General features: G+C 38.0%; 1 protein-coding gene across 3 annotated transcripts; it reads right to left on the reverse strand.

Annotated features, from left to right (window-relative positions):
- Window positions 1–188: 188 nt before the first annotated feature.
- LOC129873015 (uncharacterized) lies at window positions 189–18,349 on the reverse strand. 3 transcript variants are annotated; one of them, XM_055947993.1, is made up of 8 exons: window positions 18,204–18,349; window positions 16,358–16,511; window positions 5,590–5,657; window positions 4,752–4,824; window positions 4,239–4,348; window positions 4,041–4,148; window positions 1,072–1,171; window positions 189–708 (listed from the first exon to the last, which is right to left on the reverse strand). In XM_055947993.1, the coding sequence occupies exons 1-8, from the start codon at window positions 18,347–18,349 to the stop codon at window positions 532–534; spliced, it is 936 nt and encodes a 311-aa protein (XP_055803968.1). In that variant the 3' UTR covers window positions 189–531. The 3 variants fall into 3 exon arrangements, with proteins under 3 accessions (XP_055803968.1, XP_055803969.1, XP_055803970.1); XM_055947994.1 differs by having other exon boundaries at window positions 16,358–16,471; window positions 18,204–18,327; XM_055947995.1 differs by having other exon boundaries at window positions 16,358–16,461; window positions 18,204–18,293.
- Between the last annotated feature and the right edge of the window lie 1,088 nt (window positions 18,350–19,437).

Genomic DNA, 19,437 nt, shown 5'->3' on the forward strand with positions numbered 1-19,437 from the left:
AAAAAATATCAAGCAAAAATAAAAATTAAAAATTATTTCACAAATTAAATCACTACATATGGAAAATTCACCACAAAATAAGTAGAGGAAGAATAAAATCCTTAAATGGAGTTTAACAAAACTTACGAGATATGCTAATAAATTAATGAGGGAAATGCTAGTAAACATATATAAATGGTAGAGATATGTTTGACTTGAAAAAAATAATTTCCTGCGTCTACTTTCTTTAAGCAGCAGAAATTATATATATATTTTCAAACGTTTCTGCTCCAATTTAAAAACAATTTTACTGCAGAAATACATCATTACTTAAAAAAAATGCTTTTAAGTTTTAGCCTCCCAACCACTTGAACCAAACAGACTGGAAGTAAAGGAGAGTAATGCAGGTGTGTGTTGCATTTCTCTTTCAGCATCTATAGAATTGTTTATCCTCTGAACATGTCCCTACTAATGAGGTATCTTCTGGTACTATACAAAGATAGGAAAAAGGCAAGAGTTCTGTTACATCTCCAGTAATAAAGGGGGTGGCTGCTAAGTCACTCGAATAAGTAATACAACCATGACAAAGATTAATGTCATGACAAAGATCAAAAGCCACTGGAAGCATGTTGTCTTGAAACTCCGCGAATACACATTCATTGCTCTGGAAGTTGCACGCCCTGTACTTGCCAGGCTATGCTCAACTGCTTTCTCAGTTGAATCAAGTATCTGCATCCGCATTATATATGACAACTATGACGACAATATAAACAAAGTGACCAGTAAAACCAAAGACTGAAGGAAAAAGTTTGTAACTAGACAAGATGAATCTGAACAAATTGGATACTACAGTTTTTTGTTTCTTTTTCGCACTGAATTAGTAAAGATTCCTCAAACATGTAGTAATATCAGATATAGACTAATAAAATATTGTTGTGTCCAGAAAAGATAGTTTAGGTTACCAATGGCCTCAATTGCCTCCCAACAGGCAAAACAGTTTAGATTGGAGATAATATCATTCTCAAAGCAAAATTGTTAGAGAGTTCCCAAGTCCCAACAATTTAAGCAAAGTGAAACGTAACAAAGACTTACTTTCTCGGTATTTTTGATGGATTGATTCATCATGAGACTTCCCTCTTTGAGCTGCCGTGCCAAAACAACCATTTCATCAGTCAAATCCTCCTGAAGTTTCCTGCAAAAGATGAGAACATCTGATAGTTTATCAAGTAGACTCTATCTAACCAACCTCGCCCCTCTGAAAAAAGTAAATATTGCACAAATAAGTGATTAGTTTCTGTGGTTACTTTTCTCCCACAATGAAAAAGACTGGACAAACATATGGTAGTGGCAAAGATGCAATATCAATCATGTAGTAGAACAGTTGGGAACATACATCTAGCTGAGGCACATATATATACAACACTCCACAGATGGAGGCCTAGGCCTCCTAAGAGCCCCCAAATGATCATCTCTGATTTCAGAGAGTATGCTTCCAAAGAACTCTCTATCCACATTTGTTAGTTGTAGATATGATGTGCAATTCCTTGGCTTCCGTGAAGTGCCTCAGCTCAGTGATAAAAGTAGCCCTCGCAAGTGTAGATAAGCAATTTTACTTGGATCATTACCAAGTAAATGCTTCAAAACATCCTTTTTTACAAAATAGAGCCCTACTTGCGTCCTTGTAAAAAGAAGGTTGCTTACACAATTCATTAGTTCATCTGCATTATTACAAGTTTCAATTTTTCATCCTACGCCAAAAAACTGAAGACAGCAAACAATTAGACTTCAGGTTTTATGGACTCAACACATCTCTTATTTCTCTCCCTCCACAAATTCCACACAATATGGTAAGGGATGATGTTTCGGATCTTCTTGGTGGCTTTTCCTATCTTCCTTACATATCAGCTCAGAAATGCAATTTTAAAGGTGTTTAGCATCTAAAAAAAGTTCAGACATGTTCCACCTTTCCAAAGCAACTGCACAGTGTAAGTACAAATGATTGGTATCTTCCATTTCTTGAACACAAGAATGACACCTGCTGCATAATGTAGTTCCTCTCCTTCTCAAGTTTTCTTCTGTAAGGCATGACTCATGAAGAACACCCAGCCAAAAAGATAAACTCAAAAGGGTACTTCACATTCTGTTCATTATTAGAGACTACTTAGGGGGCACTTAAAGGGGGTTGGGTTGGGTATATACCCGTACCCGCATGAGTTCTGGAGGTCCACCAGGGGACCGGAACCGGTAGCGTCAAATCAGCTCCAGTAATGAGGAACCGAACCGGTTTAACAGTAGCTTTATTTTTAATTCAGTTTCAATTTGACCCGTTGGGTCCCCCAAACGGCTATGTTTGCAGTTTTTGCTATTTTAGCCTATTTTTTGTTTTTTATTTTTTAAAAAATAACCCTCTCCTTAATTAAATCTTTATAAAATCTCTCTCTCTCTCTCTCTCGAGCAAGTGCACTTGTGCTATCGTACGAGTCAAGTATTCAACTTATTGCGGGCCCCTTATAACACCCTTACCTAAGGGTCTCTTGTCCTCCTCATGTAGTGGTACCCAACTTTCACTGTGATATATTCTACCTTTCCAGAATCCTAACAAGATTGATTTTACTTCACCAATCCAAGCAATGCAGTTTGAGTTTAAGGTCCCATACTCCATTCTTCCGACATAGTTACAATAATGCACCTGAAGAAATTGTTTCCCTTAAGAGAGTATGCCCCAGTCTAGGATTTTATCTTACAATCTCTAAATTTAAAACAGACCTTAATTTTGAATTGTACAGATGAAGCATAATCTATAGGAGGAAACAACAGCCTTTGTGCACCAATGTTCATCTATATACCATAATTTGCATTAACAACCTTTCCCACAAAGCTTCATCTTCTTGGTTCTATCTCCATAACCATTTACATAGCAAACATCTACAGAGAACTCACACATTTCATACACACCCCTCTTCCTTTTTTTCAGTATTAACAGAACGTTTGTGTTGTGGTTGCCTGCCCACAAAATGTTCTTTCTTCTTTTGTTCAAATATTTCAAAAATATATCAGGCACAAGAAACAAATACATAAAGCAGGGAGGAATGATGTCTAATCAACTGTTTATGAGTTAATCTTCCCCACATTGACAAATATTTTTTTCTTTCAAGTTGCTAACCTTTTTCAAAACTTTTCCTACACTTGCAAAACTTCAATAAAATTATGCTCATCTCCTAAAGGGAGCCCCGAATACATTGAATTCTCCTACTTTTGTACCCAGATATATCTGCAAGTGTTAGCTTATCATCCATAGTACTAATAGAAACTACGTGAGTTATTATATTATTATCTTTTTATTTTCCGGAAAGATAGATTTTAAGTTATTGTCCTCTGGACCTACCTTAAATCCAATTAAACATCATTTCTCCATTGCCTAGTCCAACATTCTGCCAAGACATTTCAGTAACAGGAATAGGAAGAAGATCCGCCTGCCTCGAGACAAGAAAAATCAGCATAACTCCTATTTATTAATTTCGAAAACTTAACTGAGAAATGCAATAGTTTATCCAACTCCTCGATTTCTATCAAAATCTATCTCTTTAAGCAAAACCAACCACTTCACATGGTCATATGCTTTCTCTACATCTAATTTACAACGGATACCTATTTTTCCTTATCTCCTTCTTCAGTCCAACTTCTAATATCTGCTTCTGTTCACAAAAGCATATTGAGAATTGAACTACTTTAGTAAATACTAACCTCATCCTTTCAACTACCTTTGTTAGTATGTTATCCATAAAATGCTCCCATAAAACTTTTAAAGCTTAACTTTTTCTTTTTCTTTTTTTTTTTTTTTTTTGGGGGGGGGGGGGGGGAGGTGTATTGTAACACTGTTCTGCTTATATTTAACTAGCTCAACTACACCATAATAGCACATATCTACTATCACTTTTAGTCATACATGGCAAGCTGTACCTTTTAAGGAACTAACACATTGGGAAAGCCCTTGGTGGAACAGAAGTCAACAAATAAAAACTGTCTATAAATATTAATACAGAAAAGTACAGATAGAGCACCTGTGCTTCTCAATATGTGTCCGTGCAGCATCATCCAGTTTGACTGCAGCTGATGATTGATCAGAATCAATGGTATCTCGAGATCTCTCCTCATTGTTTGAATGGACCCTGTTTCACTCAAAGAACAACGGTCAAAAGAGAGAATTATAAAATGACACATTGCAATGGCTATAAATGACAAAAGACCCATGCAGGTACCCAAATCTTCTTCTCAATCCTTCAGAAGCAGAACCTACACTTCCTTCTGCTTTAGGAGTTTCACAGCTGGAAGTCTCACCCACAGGTTCCTTGGGTGTATGCACATCAGACTGGATGTAATTGAAGATAATTTATTTGTTAATCATATAATAGAAGCAAGAATATTTTCGAAAAACTACTAGAATGTCTATAATAAGTTGATATAATATAAGTTGAAAGGTGACTCCAGAAGAGAAGATTGAACCATGTTCAAAAACATCGAAAGAACAGAGGTATGACAACAAAAGTAACAGTAAGGCCAAAGGAATAATGAAGTCCGAAATGCTGAGCACTATGGATAAAATTAAACAATACGGCACTAATTTTCAAGGACAGACTACTGATAAAAGAAATGCCAGCTCTTTCATATTCCATCAAAATCAGTAAAATACCTCAATATGATATGTTTTCGTATAAGAAAGCAAGGTGAATCTGAATTGTAAATCACAAGAAATGACACTAGCACGTACATACCATGGGCACAGCTAACTTGGCAGCAACAGCTTCAATGTTCTCAGCATATTCATTCACCTTGGCTTTTGAAATACTATTTTGGGAGACAACATGAAAATTGAGCACGCATCAGCAAGAAAGCATCTAGTAAATTAAAAAAAATGGAGATTCATTAAGAACATACACCCTCAAGCAAAGTGTTTCATGCATTAAATCAATCTAAATTATCTTTTTCAATACAGGAAAAACTCTCATGACTGGTTTGTAAAAGTTTAAAACGTTCTCCTCGCACAGTAAAGAAAAAAATTAGAGTTGTTAGAGGTATATGGCTGAAGTTCTAGTCTAAACACAGGAAGACAATAATTCCTTTTATGTCATCCCTGCTCATTCACGGATAACAAAAGCATTAAAACTCCACACATCACCAAACAGTCTGCACAGAGATTACTAATACTAGCATCATGACTTCCTCCATAGAAGGAGACAAAATAGACTAGTCATACTGTCAGGATGAGATTTTTTTCATTATAGGCAGGATATTAGTCCACTGTATAAAATATAACTAAAATATGTCCAATTTGGAGGAGGGTAAGCAGAGTTGAGATCAAAAGAGAGTGATTTTCCATCTAATCGACCATGATAAGGGGTTTCCACTTTATTACTTAGGTAAATAGGTAGAGTGAAATGGCTAGGAAGCATACATTTAAATTTAAATGATAATTCCAACTAAACAAACAAAAGGCAGGAACTTTATCATAAACAGTCACAGATGGTAAGGAAGCCAACAGTCTGGAATTTTTTGTAGCAGCATGTTATTTTCTTCAAATTATCTAATTGGAAAAGAACAAAGCATATAGACCTTGGTAAACCATCAGGATTCCTCTCTTCAGCCAACTGCTCCAGTAGTTCCCGCAAAGTGGCAACATACTGTGAAAGATGTACCAAAAGGATATAGTAAATGCATAAGCCCATTGAAAGAAAAATTTCAGATGACAAAAACTGTACAGTTCCCTACATAAGCAATTGCCTATGCCATGATTTTCTGAAAAGCTTTTCATAGAAAAAAACCTATGCCGTGCACAGACAATTATCAGCTTTCACAAATAACAACTACGTCAGAGAACATACAACGGAAAAGGAAAAGATCAGCTTCCTGAAATAAATAGAGGCTCCACCAGAGACATCAAAAAAACAGTTGATGCATGCTTGTTCAGAAGATTAGGGAAGACAGGGAGGTATTACTATGACTCTCTATCTCTCACCCTACATGATTGAAAAAATTAATAGGTGGACGAGCCATCCTGAGCCCTGTTCATCCTAGATGTGGTGATATTGCAGTACTACTAATCTTAATCACCATGTCGAGATCAGAAAAGTACTTTTGCTCCAAAAAATATATCGACAGGTAAATGTGTTGAAGGCATGCAAGTAGGGTACAACATTGTATACAAAATTTATATTGCAAAGCCCAAAAAGATGTATCCTTAGAGAACGCAAGTATTCTATATGCACTAAAGTCCTTATACTAAACCCATAGAAACTATCATTCCACTATAGTTTTACTCAATAACAAACTAAAATAGGAGAGTATATTCAACAAAGGACAGAGTTGACCATTAGCTTCTCTGTTCATCAAAGGCACAATGGTTCATCTATTTCCAGACAGTCCATATAATTACTTGAGAAAAACCCACTTAATCAGTAGATTTGTTTGATATTAAACCCAAGTAGGATGAAGATACATAGCCTTCTTTAAGGATGAACTCATACGGGGATCGGACAATGGAAATCCTCGTTACCCTTCACTCTGTTGGTGAATCAACAGAGCTACTAGTTCACTTGAAGCTACACAAATATTTAAAGCTTCTAAAATAAAAGAAGACGTTTTCTTTAATACCCATGGTCCTGTAATGATCTTGAGGGTGATTTTCAAAAATTTGTACAAAACGTGTGAACAGTAACACGCGTGAACAGTAACTTTTTGGGCAGAAAATGCCCCTTTCTTCCCATTTCAATAGTTTTCATCATTTGTTTGAGTTCTTGAACTCCTTGAGGTGATTTGAGAAGAGATTTTCGAGGCAAAGTGTTGGGTAAGTGATTTTTGACCTAAAACCTTCCTTTTTCATTAAGTTTTTGACGATTTTAACTCTTAAATTTTAGTTTCAAACCCCAAAAATCCTTGTTTCTTCCCTAATCCGAATTTAAGGAAAATTGTGATTTTCAACTCGTTTTGAGCTCTATTTTTATGGGTTTTTCAACCATGAGTTCCTTATTACCAATAGAATGGGATTGTTCAATAAATTTCCAGATTTGACCCTTTTCGAAAATAGTTAATTTTTGGACTATTTTACCCCCGGTTCCGAAACCTATCAATATGGGTGTCATTGGACTCCTTGTGACGTGTATGTTTCATTGTTGATAGTGGGTTGTCATTCCGGGCGCTGAATTCGAGAGTTGCTTGTCCGGTGGAGGTATTCGAGTGCGGTTTCGGCAATTGAGGTAGGTTTGGCTATCTTTCTTTGAGATTGAGATGGGGTAATTAGTCATTCATATGTTATAGACTTTGGGATGGGGTTGTAGTATGAGTTGAGAATGTTATATATATTGTGATGTCTGTGTGGAGGCTTATTTATTAATGTGTTGCCGTGACGGGGTTTATTTGTATTACATAGCCCGTGTGGGGGCCTTATTTGTTATCTTATTTGCTTTGAAAGCATGTGAATTATGATTTGCCTAAGAGAGAGGCTTGAGTATATTATTTGACTTGTGATGCCGCCTGAGAGATTGAGTTGGGGTTTTGAGCATACTTGAGTATTGAAATATTGTTGAGAAAGGGGTGAATATTTAAATGAAAGTGTGTTCTTCCCGTTACTATTTATTGAGGGTGAATATCATGTGTAGGTTAAGTTTTGAGAACTTTGAACCTTATACCACATGTGAGTTGATTATTACTTCCATGCATATGTGTTTTGATGCATTCATCCTCATTCATCATATCATGAAACATGGGAAGTTGAGAAATATGGAAATTCCTTTTGAGAAAGAAAATGAAACACCTTTAAACCTTTGTATCTTGAGTCCCTGACCGAGGCAGTTTTCCGGCAGGGTAGTGGATGCATTGTGATCCCAACCTTTGTATCTTGAGTCCCTGACCGAGGCAGTTTTCCGGCAGGGTAGTGGATGCATTGTGATCCCAACCTTTGTATCTTGAGTCCCTGACCGAGGCAGTTTTCCGGCAGGGTAGTGGATGCATTGTGATCCCAACCTTTGTATCTTGAGTCCCTGACCGAGGCAGTTTTCCGGCAGGGTAGTGGATGCATTGTGATCCTAACCTTTGTATCTTGAGTCCCTGACCGAGGCAGTTTTCCGGCAGGGTAGTGGATGCATTGTGATCCCTTGACCACGAGGAGGTGGCAAGGATAATGAGATATTGTGATTGAGTTATATGGTCTGCAAGACCCCCATGTGCCTTGCTTGGTAGCACAGCTCAGCAGGTGTATACGACAGTCTGTGCGACAGTCTTGATTCCACCGTACCACCACATCATTGCATCATCATATTGCATTGCATTGCATTGATATTTGTGCTGCTTGAATTATCTGGTTAATTGTGATTATGAGCTGTTATTATGGGTTTACTTTACTCGCGTCAATATATATATAAATTGGCGGCACCGATGCCGGAGTGGGACTTTTCTGTATGCAGGTGGATGCGTTCCTTAGTTTATTTCATAGGTTTGATTAATTCCTTATACTCAGTCAACTAAAACCTACTGAGTACATGTGAATTGTACTCACCCCTACTTCTGTGTCCCTTTTTGATGCAGATACTAGTCGGGGTACCCCACGTGGCAGTTAATATTCTAGCGGATTGTGTATTCTCAGATTAGTGGTGAGGTCCCAGAATTCGGATCGTCACTAGTCTATCTTTATTTTTCAGTCTTTTGTATCATTCAGAGACTTATGTTGTATCTTCAGATTCGAACCTTGTATTAGATGCTCTTTATACTTATGACACCAGGTTTTGGAATAATTTCTTCATTGTTTTTTTTTCTTCTTTTTATTTAAATCGTGGCATCACTTTCCCCTTTGGGAGTCTTGTATGAGTTTTATTTTTAGGGTTACACATCAGATTGGGTTTTGAGATGTGTGCCATCATGACCTCAGTTTTTGGGTCGTGACAATTGGTATCAGAGCACTAGGTTCACCGGTCTTATAAGTTAAAGAGCAGGGTGTCTAGTAGAGTCTTGCGGATCGGTACGTAGACGTCCGTACTTATCTTCGAGAGGCTACAAGATACTTAATAGAAGAAACTCTTTCCTTTGATTCCTTTCGTGCGAATTATTCATATTAAGTGTTGTATACCTCTAATCTATTCCTTCCGCATTAAAAGTAACTGTCGGGTTCGAAATAGCGGCTCTTGCTTAAGGATGATTTAGTGATGCCCATTCGAGCCTGATTATGAGTATGAAGATGTGGAGCAACAAAAAAAAGTATGGAAAATGGTCGGTTAGACTTTGACGGTTAGATTTCAAATTTTAGATATCTAATTAGCCCACTTTGGATTCCTTTGAGATCTGTGGTTCCACCTATGTCTTCTAGCATTGCTATGTTTACTTAGGAGCAAAAGAGATTTGGAGAGATTCGTCAGGGTATTGTCTCCCAAGTTTGAGGTTATCACTGTTGAGAAGGCTTATATCTTTTTGACCAAGTGTCAGGACAGGTTGTTCAAAATCGGGTATCTTGAAGGCACAGTGAATGTCTTATTTCTCTTTATAATTGCGGGAATGGCTAAGAAGTGATAGAGGTCTGTTCTTGCTCATAAACCTATCGGTCCTCCTATGATGAGTTGGGAGTAGTTTACTTGGGTTATTTTGTTATAGTGAGTTTGAATAAGGGGAAAATATGTGATTCTTCTTCTATTCAGCTAGGATCACAAGTTGTCTGCAATACACCAGTTTTAGTTGTTTGAGGTGCTTCATGGAGTACTCGAGGTGGTGGTTGTAGTGGTTCACAGGCTAAGGGTGACCATTAATTATGCTATGCTATACCAGGTAAATTTGAGGCAGAGGCCTCTGATGTGGTTATTACATGTATTGTTCTGGTTTGCCATCATTTTACGTTAGTATTATTTGAACTAGGGTCTACTTACTATTATGTGTTGACTTATTTTGATGTGGTATTGATTATATGAGTGATCTTCTTGCTGTGCCCATTACTAATTTTACCCCGATAGGTGAACTTTTAGTGGTGGATAGAGTATATAGGGAGTGTGCAGTGATATGTTTGGGTAGAGAGACCCGAGTTGACTTGATCTTATTAGACATGCTTGATTTTGATGTGATACTGGGTATGGACTGGTTATCTCCTTATCATGCTATATTAGATTGTTATGCAAAGACCGTGACCTTAGCTTATCCCGGTTTACCTAGCGTGGTATGGAAAGGTAATCCGAGTTCATATCCTAAGGGGGTGATATCTTATATTCGTGCTCGTCGCTTGATGGATAAGGGTTGTTTGTCTTATTTGGCTCATGTACGTGATCTCACCACGGAGTCATCTCATATAGAGACTACGAGGGTGGTGAGAGAGTTTATGGATGTATTTCCTACAGACTTGCCGAGAGTTCCTACTGACCGTGATATCGATTTTGTGATTGATTTGGAGCATGACACTAAACCCATCTCTATTTCTCCTTATCGGATGGCTCCGGCAGAATTGAAAGAGTTGAAAGAACAATTGGAAGATTTATTGAAGAAAGGGTTTATTAGACCTAGTGTATCACCGTGGGGTGCACCAGTTTTATTTGTGAAGAAGAAAGATGGTACTATGAGGATGTGTATTGACTATCGACAGTTGAACAAAGTCACTATCAAGAACAAGTATCCTCCCCCTCGCATTGATGATTTATTTGACCAGCTTCAAGGTGCATCGGTGTTCTCAAAGATTGATTTGAGGTCGGGTTACCATCAGTTGAGAGTTCGGGAATCTGACATCCCGAAGACTGCATTCAGGACTCGTTATGGGCATTATGAGTTTGTGTTTATGTCCTTCGGGTTGACTAATGCCCCAGCTGCTTTTATGGAGTTGATGAACCGGGTATTTCGACCTTATTTGAACTCGTTTGTGATCGTGTTTATTGATGACATCTTGGTTTATTCCAAGAATGAGGCGGATCATGTTAGGCACCTGAGGACAGTCCTTTAGAGATTGAGAGAGGAGAAGTTGTATGCAAAATTCTCCAAATGTGAGTTTTGGCTTGAGTCTGTGACATTCTTGGGTCATATAGTGACCAAGGATGGTATTATGGTTGATCCAGCTAAAGTTGCAGCGGTTCGTGATTGGGTTAGGCCTACTTCGATTACCGAGATTCGGAGTTTTATTGGGTTGGCAGGCTACTATCGTCGGTTTGTTCAAGGATTCTCTTCTATTGCAGCTCCATTGACTAGGCTAACTCAAAAGACCGTGGCATTTCAGTGGACTGATGAGTGTGAGGCGAGCTTTCAAAAGCTCAAGGAATTATTGTCTTCAGCACCTATTCTAGCGTTACCCGAGGAGGGCGTGGCATTTATTGTGTTTTGTGATGCTTCGGGAGTCGGCTTGGGTGGTGTATTGATGCAAAAAGGTAGAGTTATAGCTTATGCTTCTCGACAGTTGAAGGTACATGAGAAGAACTATCCTACCCACGACTTAGAATTAGCAGCGGTGGTGTTTGTTCTGAAGTTGTGGAGGCATTATCTCTATGGAGTGCATTGCGAGGTCGATACTGACCATCGTAGCCTTAAGTATATCTTTTCTCAACCGAATCTGAACATGCGGCAGCGTAGGTGGTTAGAGTTATTGAAAGACTATGACATTACCATACTTTATCATCCGGGCAAAGCTAATGTGGTAGCGGATGCCCTGAGTCGCAAAGCATCTAGCGTGGGTAGTTTGGCCTTTCTTAAGGCTGTGGAGAGGCCTTTGGCATTGGAGGTTCAGTCATTGGCTAGACAGTTGGTCCGACTTGATATTTCTACACATCATGGTATTTTGGCCTTTGTGGAGGCTAGGTCTACTTTGATGGACCAGATTCGTACACACCAGTTTGAAGATGAAAAGTTGAGGGTCATTCGAGACAAAGTGTTAAGTGGTGAAGCAAAATCAGCCTCTCTTGATTCGGAAGGAGTTTTGAGGATTAATGGTCGCATTTGTGTGCCCAAGGTTAGTGAATGGGTACGTATGATATTGGAGGAGGCTCATTGTTCCAAATATTCGATTCACCCGGGAGTGGCAAAGATGTTTCATGACTTGAAACAACACTATTGGTGGTGTGGCATGAAGAGAGACATTATTGATTTTGTGGCTAAGTGTTTAAATTGCCAACAAGTGAAGTATGAGCATCAGAAATCGGGTGGTCCTATGCAAAGGATGCCCATTCCTGAGTGGAAATGGGAGCGTATCACTATGGACTTCGTGTCTGGATTACCCATGGCATTGGGTAAGTATGACTCTGTCTGGGTGATTGTGGATCGATTGACCAAATCAGCCCATTTCCTTCCGGTGAAGACTAGCTACAATGCGGATCAGTTAGCTAGGATCTATCTTCGTGAGATTGTTAGGCTGCATGGGGTGCCTATCTCTATTGTATCGGATCGGGGTTCATTGTTCACCTCTCACTTTTGGAAGGCATTACAGTGTGGTTTGGGTATGCGGCTAGAGATGAGTTCAGCATTTCATCCCCAAACCGATGGTCAGTCCGAGCGGACTATTCAGGTGTTGGAGGATATGCTTAGGGCCTGTGTGATTGATTTTGGTGCCCGATGGGACCAACACTTGCCCTTAGCAGAGTTTGCCTATAATAACAGTTATCACTCCAGCATTCAAATGGCACCATTTGAGGCATTGTATGGTCGTAGGTGTCGATCACCCATTGGATGGTTTGATTCTGTTGCGGTTGATGCATTGGATACTAACTTACTTAGGGATGCTGTGGAGCGGGTACGTTTGATTCAGGGTCGACTATTGACAGCTCAGAGTCGTCAGAAGAGTTATGCTGATAGGAGGGTTCGTCCCTTAGAGTTCATGGTGGGTGATTGCATGTGGCTTAAAATATCGCCCATGAAGGGTGTGATGAGGTTCGGAAAGAAGGGCAAGCTTAGCCCAAGGTTTGTTGGCCCGTTTGAAATCCTGAGGAGAGTAGGTGGAATGGCGTATAAGCTGGCCTTACCCCCTAAATTGTCAGCTGTCCATCCGGTGTTTCATGTTTCCATGCTTCGCAAGTACATACCGGATGAGTCTCATGTGATTTCTTATGATGCGGTAGAGTTGAGTCCGGATTTGACTTATGAGGAGGAGCCGACAGTTATTCTAGATAGGCGGCTTCGTAGACTCAGGACCAAGGAGGTCGCTTCGGTCAAGGTGCAGTGGCAGCATCGGCCTGCTGAGGAGGTGACTTGGGAGTTAGAGTCTGATATGCAGGCTCGGTACCCTCAGCTTTTTGAGACCCCAGGTACTTTATTTTATCTTATGTTCGAGGACGAACATCCTTTTTAGTGGTGGATATTGTAATGATCTTGAGGGTGATTTTCAAAAATTTGTACAAAACGTGTGAACAGTAACACGCGTGAACAGTAACTTTTTGGGCAGAAAATGCCCCTTTCTTCCCATTTCAATAGTTTTCATCATTTGTTTGAGTTCTTGAACTCCTTGAGGTGATTTGAGAAGAGATTTTCGAGGCAAAGTGTTGGGTAAGTGATTTTTGACCTAAAACCTTCCTTTTTCATTAAGTTTTTGACGATTTTAACTCTTAAATTTTAGTTTCAAACCCCAAAAATCCTTGTTTCTTCCCTAATCCGAATTTAAGGAAAATTGTGATTTTCAACTCGTTTTGAGCTCTATTTTTATGGGTTTTTCAACCATGAGTTCCTTATTACCAATAGAATGGGATTGTTCAATAAATTTCCAGATTTGACCCTTTTCGAAAATAGTTAATTTTTGGACTATTTTACCCCCGGTTCCGAAACCTATCAATATGGGTGTCATTGGACTCCTTGTGACGTGTATGTTTCATTGTTGATAGTGGGTTGTCATTCCGGGCGCTGAATTCGAGAGTTGCTTGTCCGGTGGAGGTATTCGAGTGCGGTTTCGGCAATTGAGGTAGGTTTGGCTATCTTTCTTTGAGATTGAGATGGGGTAATTAGTCATTCATATGTTATAGACTTTGGGATGGGGTTGTAGTATGAGTTGAGAATGTTATATATATTGTGATGTCTGTGTGGAGGCTTATTTATTAATGTGTTGCCGTGACGGGGTTTATTTGTATTACATAGCCCGTGTGGGGGCCTTATTTGTTATCTTATTTGCTTTGAAAGCATGTGAATTATGATTTGCCTAAGAGAGAGGCTTGAGTATATTATTTGACTTGTGATGCCGCCTGAGAGATTGAGTTGGGGTTTTGAGCATACTTGAGTATTGAAATATTGTTGAGAAAGGGGTGAATATTTAAATGAAAGTGTGTTCTTCCCGTTACTATTTATTGAGGGTGAATATCATGTGTAGGTTAAGTTTTGAGAACTTTGAACCTTATACCACATGTGAGTTGATTATTACTTCCATGCATATGTGTTTTGATGCATTCATCCTCATTCATCATATCATGAAACATGGGAAGTTGAGAAATATGGAAATTCCTTTTGAGAAAGAAAATGAAACACCTTTAAACCTTTGTATCTTGAGTCCCTGACCGAGGCAGTTTTCCGGCAGGGTAGTGGATGCATTGTGATCCCAACCTTTGTATCTTGAGTCCCTGACCGAGGCAGTTTTCCGGCAGGGTAGTGGATGCATTGTGATCCCAACCTTTGTATCTTGAGTCCCTGACCGAGGCAGTTTTCCGGCAGGGTAGTGGATGCATTGTGATCCCAACCTTTGTATCTTGAGTCCCTGACCGAGGCAGTTTTCCGGCAGGGTAGTGGATGCATTGTGATCCTAACCTTTGTATCTTGAGTCCCTGACCGAGGCAGTTTTCCGGCAGGGTAGTGGATGCATTGTGATCCCTTGACCACGAGGAGGTGGCAAGGATAATGAGATATTGTGATTGAGTTATATGGTCTGCAAGACCCCCATGTGCCTTGCTTGGTAGCACAGCTCAGCAGGTGTATACGACAGTCTGTGCGACAGTCTTGATTCCACCGTACCACCACATCATTGCATCATCATATTGCATTGCATTGCATTGATATTTGTGCTGCTTGAATTATCTGGTTAATTGTGATTATGAGCTGTTATTATGGGTTTACTTTACTCGCGTCAATATATATATAAATTGGCGGCACCGATGCCGGAGTGGGACTTTTCTGTATGCAGGTGGATGCGTTCCTTAGTTTATTTCATAGGTTTGATTAATTCCTTATACTCAGTCAACTAAAACCTACTGAGTACATGTGAATTGTACTCACCCCTACTTCTGTGTCCCTTTTTGATGCAGATACTAGTCGGGGTACCCCACGTGGCAGTTAATATTCTAGCGGATTGTGTATTCTCAGATTAGTGGTGAGGTCCCAGAATTCGGATCGTCACTAGTCTATCTTTATTTTTCAGTCTTTTGTATCATTCAGAGACTTATGTTGTATCTTCAGATTCGAACCTTGTATTAGATGCTCTTTATACTTATGACACCAGGTTTTGGGATAATTTCTTCATTGTTTTTTTTTCTTCTTTTTATTTAAATCGTGGCATCACTTTCCCCTTTGGGAGTCTTGTATGAGTTTTATTTTTAGGGTTACACATCAGATTGGATTTTGAGATGTGTGCCATCATGACCTCAGTTTTTGGGTCGTGACAGGTCCACACAGATTATATGAGCTCCATTCAATAGCACAATTCATAAGTTCTTCAAAACCTCTAGCAAAATAATAGGCAAGAGGAAGAGAAACAAAAAAAATATATCAAAAAACATATAGCCGTCAAACCACTGTTAGTCATAGAAACCTATACCTATTAGATTCATTTACACAGGCCTAGTGTTTCAAAGTTAGCTTCTTAAAGCATATCATGAAAGTCAATGAAATAAGATTCTTAATGCCTCAGGAAATAAAGACTACCAGATGTCTTGTTTTGTGTAACTATAACATGTGATTTAGGTCGAGCACAACTTTTCCAAATTAGATAACCAGATATACCCACACTCAAAGACTATATACCTCAGGAAATAAAGACTACCAGATGTCTTGTTTTGTGTAACTATAACATGTGATTTAGGTCGAGCACAACTTTTCCAAATTAGATAACCAGATATACCCACACTCAAAGACCGATAAATGAAATTAAATTGCAATCCAGGTATACCCACACTCAAAGACTAAAAAATAAAATTGAATTACAATAACAAATATTAGAGTATAGGCATGTTACAGTAACAGAAAAAATTTAAGCCTTCAAGGACTAGAATCATCTATTCAAGAATATAATATCTTAATTAATATGTATCAAAAACCCAAGCACAATCGAATCAATGAGCTGATAAATTCAGCATATTTACGACAAGTCTCACGTAAATACAAACCCAAGCGGGGAAGAATGAAATGAAAAATAAGCAAACGCAACCATCAAGTCTCTATAAAGAGTTGAACTTGAATGACCTGTGCATACATGTATAAGCTTTGCTTTATTTTGCTGCTGTGGTGCAGTTACAAGTAACCTCTTCAAGTTCACTTCAGTTTTGCTCAACCCCATGACACCCTCTAGGGAACTTTCTGACAATAGCTGATCAAGAAAATCAAATCTTTCTGAACCCGTCTGTAATCTAGCAAAAAATGTACAACAGTATGCAGATTTTCTACTCATCACATCAGATTATGTTTCTCCTTAATTATAGAATTTTCATCTAGCTCTATCATGCACTTCTAGCATATTCTTCACATTTTAAAATTACGAACTTACAAAGTGTACATAGTCCAAGATTAAACGTTCAATTTTCTTACTTAAATTGCTTAATAATCACATTTTCAAAATATTTGTAATTTCAAAACAAACTAATAATTGAAGCAGATTAATGGAGTAATCAACTTCTCTACACAATAAAGGCACCATGATCCAATCAAACAAAAAGGCCCACTTGAATGCATACTATAACCAACTCACGAACTAGTCAATGTATCAGGATCCAATCACACAGAGAAATATAAACCTAAAGAAAAAGTTTATTTTTAAAGAACCCAGTAGGAATCTGGGTATCCATTTAATTTGATACAGATTTCATATCAACTTTCTCCTTTTCGTTAAAGAGGGTTTCGGATTTCCTAAAGGATTTTATCCTTGTTCACTGCCAAATCCACGGTTTTCAAGGAGAAAGAAATAGAAAAGAGAATGAGAACTTACAACTTCTTTTCTGAATCTGTAAAAAAACATTTTCTTTTCTGAATCTTTGGTGTATAAAAGATTCCTCGTATAGTTGAAACGCGTAAATGGATTTGACTACAAGCTAAAGGGGGAAGCTATGTATGAACCCAAAGTCTTATCGAAGAACAACAACCAATTTTTAAAGATATTGTCTCTTTCTTCTTCTCTTATCCTTTCCTTTTTTTTATGACCGTGGTGTCCGAGCCAGCTTTTGCGCACCTCGACTAATTCCACGGGATACCTGCCACCTCCCACTAGCAACCGGTGTCAGGTAACTCTGTCCACCAAGGCTAAGACATATGGGAAGAATCACCTAGTGTTTTTTTGTCTCTGGTGAGTTTTTATCCTTCCCTTTTTGGTAGCAAAATTAGTTTATAGTACAACTAACAATATGACTGCTACAAAATAAACAAAAAGAAAAAACAGTATTTTTACATACAACCAGTAAAGCGACATTATTTGGTTAAAAAAAAAAACTAAATCTACATTCAGTTCTTTTGCTTTATGTTCATCTAAAACTCGCACAATCTAGTGCTCGTCTACTACCAAAGACCAGAACAATTCAGCAGAGACAAAAAAGTGTGGTTAGAGTTACCCAGTATCACCTACTGTACTGGGAGGTAGCAAATACCCGATGGAAGCAAAAACTGACAGATACCACCATTATAAAAAAAAAATTGTAGGTTAATCAGAGGCAATAGCTTTTATGATCAGATGCAAGGTTTCATTTCTTTTTTTCATCATAGGCAACAACAAAACACGTTCTTGTATAATCTTTTAGGTTATCAAAAAAAGAAATGTTCTTTCATCTATTTACATTATAATGCATTGTGTGCTTGATTCAGTTGAAAGTCATTACTTGAGTAATATATCATGACCTGCATAAAATAAGCTCTTTTCTCCATGATCTTTAAAATTAGTAAGTTATACAACCTTAAGAAATATGTATTCACCTAGACAGGAATATCCATTGATAATTTAGTCCTTAAATCACTGTAGAAGGATATACGAACCTTAGATTATCATTACAAAATATTCTGAATTGGGATTAGGGCTTTTACTTTTTCTTCTCTCAGTTTGATGTAAAGATACTTACAGAGGATCGCCGGGCTTGGGTCTGGCCGGAATCGGACTGCCGTGCAGCTGGGTAGGGTCTCGCCGGAACCGGACTCGGGGTTTATAGCAGGAAATGGAGAGAGGGAAAGAAAAGTGGAAAATGCTTACTTCAAATTTGTTATTCATGCTCGGTTTGATTTGATTTTTCATTAAAATTTAATCAAGTTAATTATATTGGTTTATTAAATTTATAAATCAAATTAAATTAATTTGATATTAATTTTTTGGTTTTAATTTTAGTCAATTTTTTTTATTTTTCAATTTTTTCGTTTTTTTATAATTACACAATGATTGAAAAATAGATCAAAATGAAGAAGTTATTCCCTTGATCGTGTGATTTAATATCACACTTGAAGTTTTCAATTGAAGATTGCTCCCTCAATCATGTGATTATATTGTTTAATGACATCTCAAAGACACTTGAATAAACAAAATCGAAAAAAATAAGATGTACAATGTCATCTTCAAAATATTGTCTTAGAAAAACATATCAAAAACTCATGAAAAGACATAACACGTGTCAACCCAACCCAATCCAACCTTAAAGGACTAGCAAGTTAAATGTGCTAGGATGGGCTGATTATTTTAACTAAAGAGCCTATAAAATAGCAGTTCAATCCAGTTCTAAGTGGGCTACGAATTGATAGGGTTGACCCTTCAATTAAAAGATGGACAATATTGATCTCTTAAAAAAACTATCGAACATTGATGAACACAACACCAATATGTCAAAAATTCATATGTACATGAGTTGTACACACTTTAGTGGAATACTTACAAAATAACAGAATAAGCAAGATACAAGAGTCAACATTCACAAGACTCATCAGAACAACATACACTACATAATCATTTTTTTCATAAACTTGATAAGAAAGGAGAAACGAAAAATTAGGATAAACACAAAAAGTTAAAAAAAAATAAGCCAAAGATTAATAGTTATAATAACTTCAAATGCCTAGTTCATGAAGATTTGGCAAAATAAACACTACTTAAAATATATATAATAAATATTTTTATATTCACGACCTACGGGCTGCCCTCTAACACTCGCGGGTTGAGCCTATGATGCTGGCGGGCCAAATGAGGCTGGGCTAAAGTCTCGTTCCTAAATGGACTGAAATATTTTAGCCCAACCTCACTTAATTCAAGGGTTGGGTTGAATTAGCCTCACGGGTCAAACCCATTTTGACAGCTCTACTCATAAGTCATAA

The sequence above is a fragment of the Solanum dulcamara genome, chromosome 11 (assembly GCF_947179165.1).
Source record: "Solanum dulcamara chromosome 11, daSolDulc1.2, whole genome shotgun sequence".
Lineage (NCBI taxonomy): Eukaryota > Viridiplantae > Streptophyta > Magnoliopsida > Solanales > Solanaceae > Solanum > Solanum dulcamara.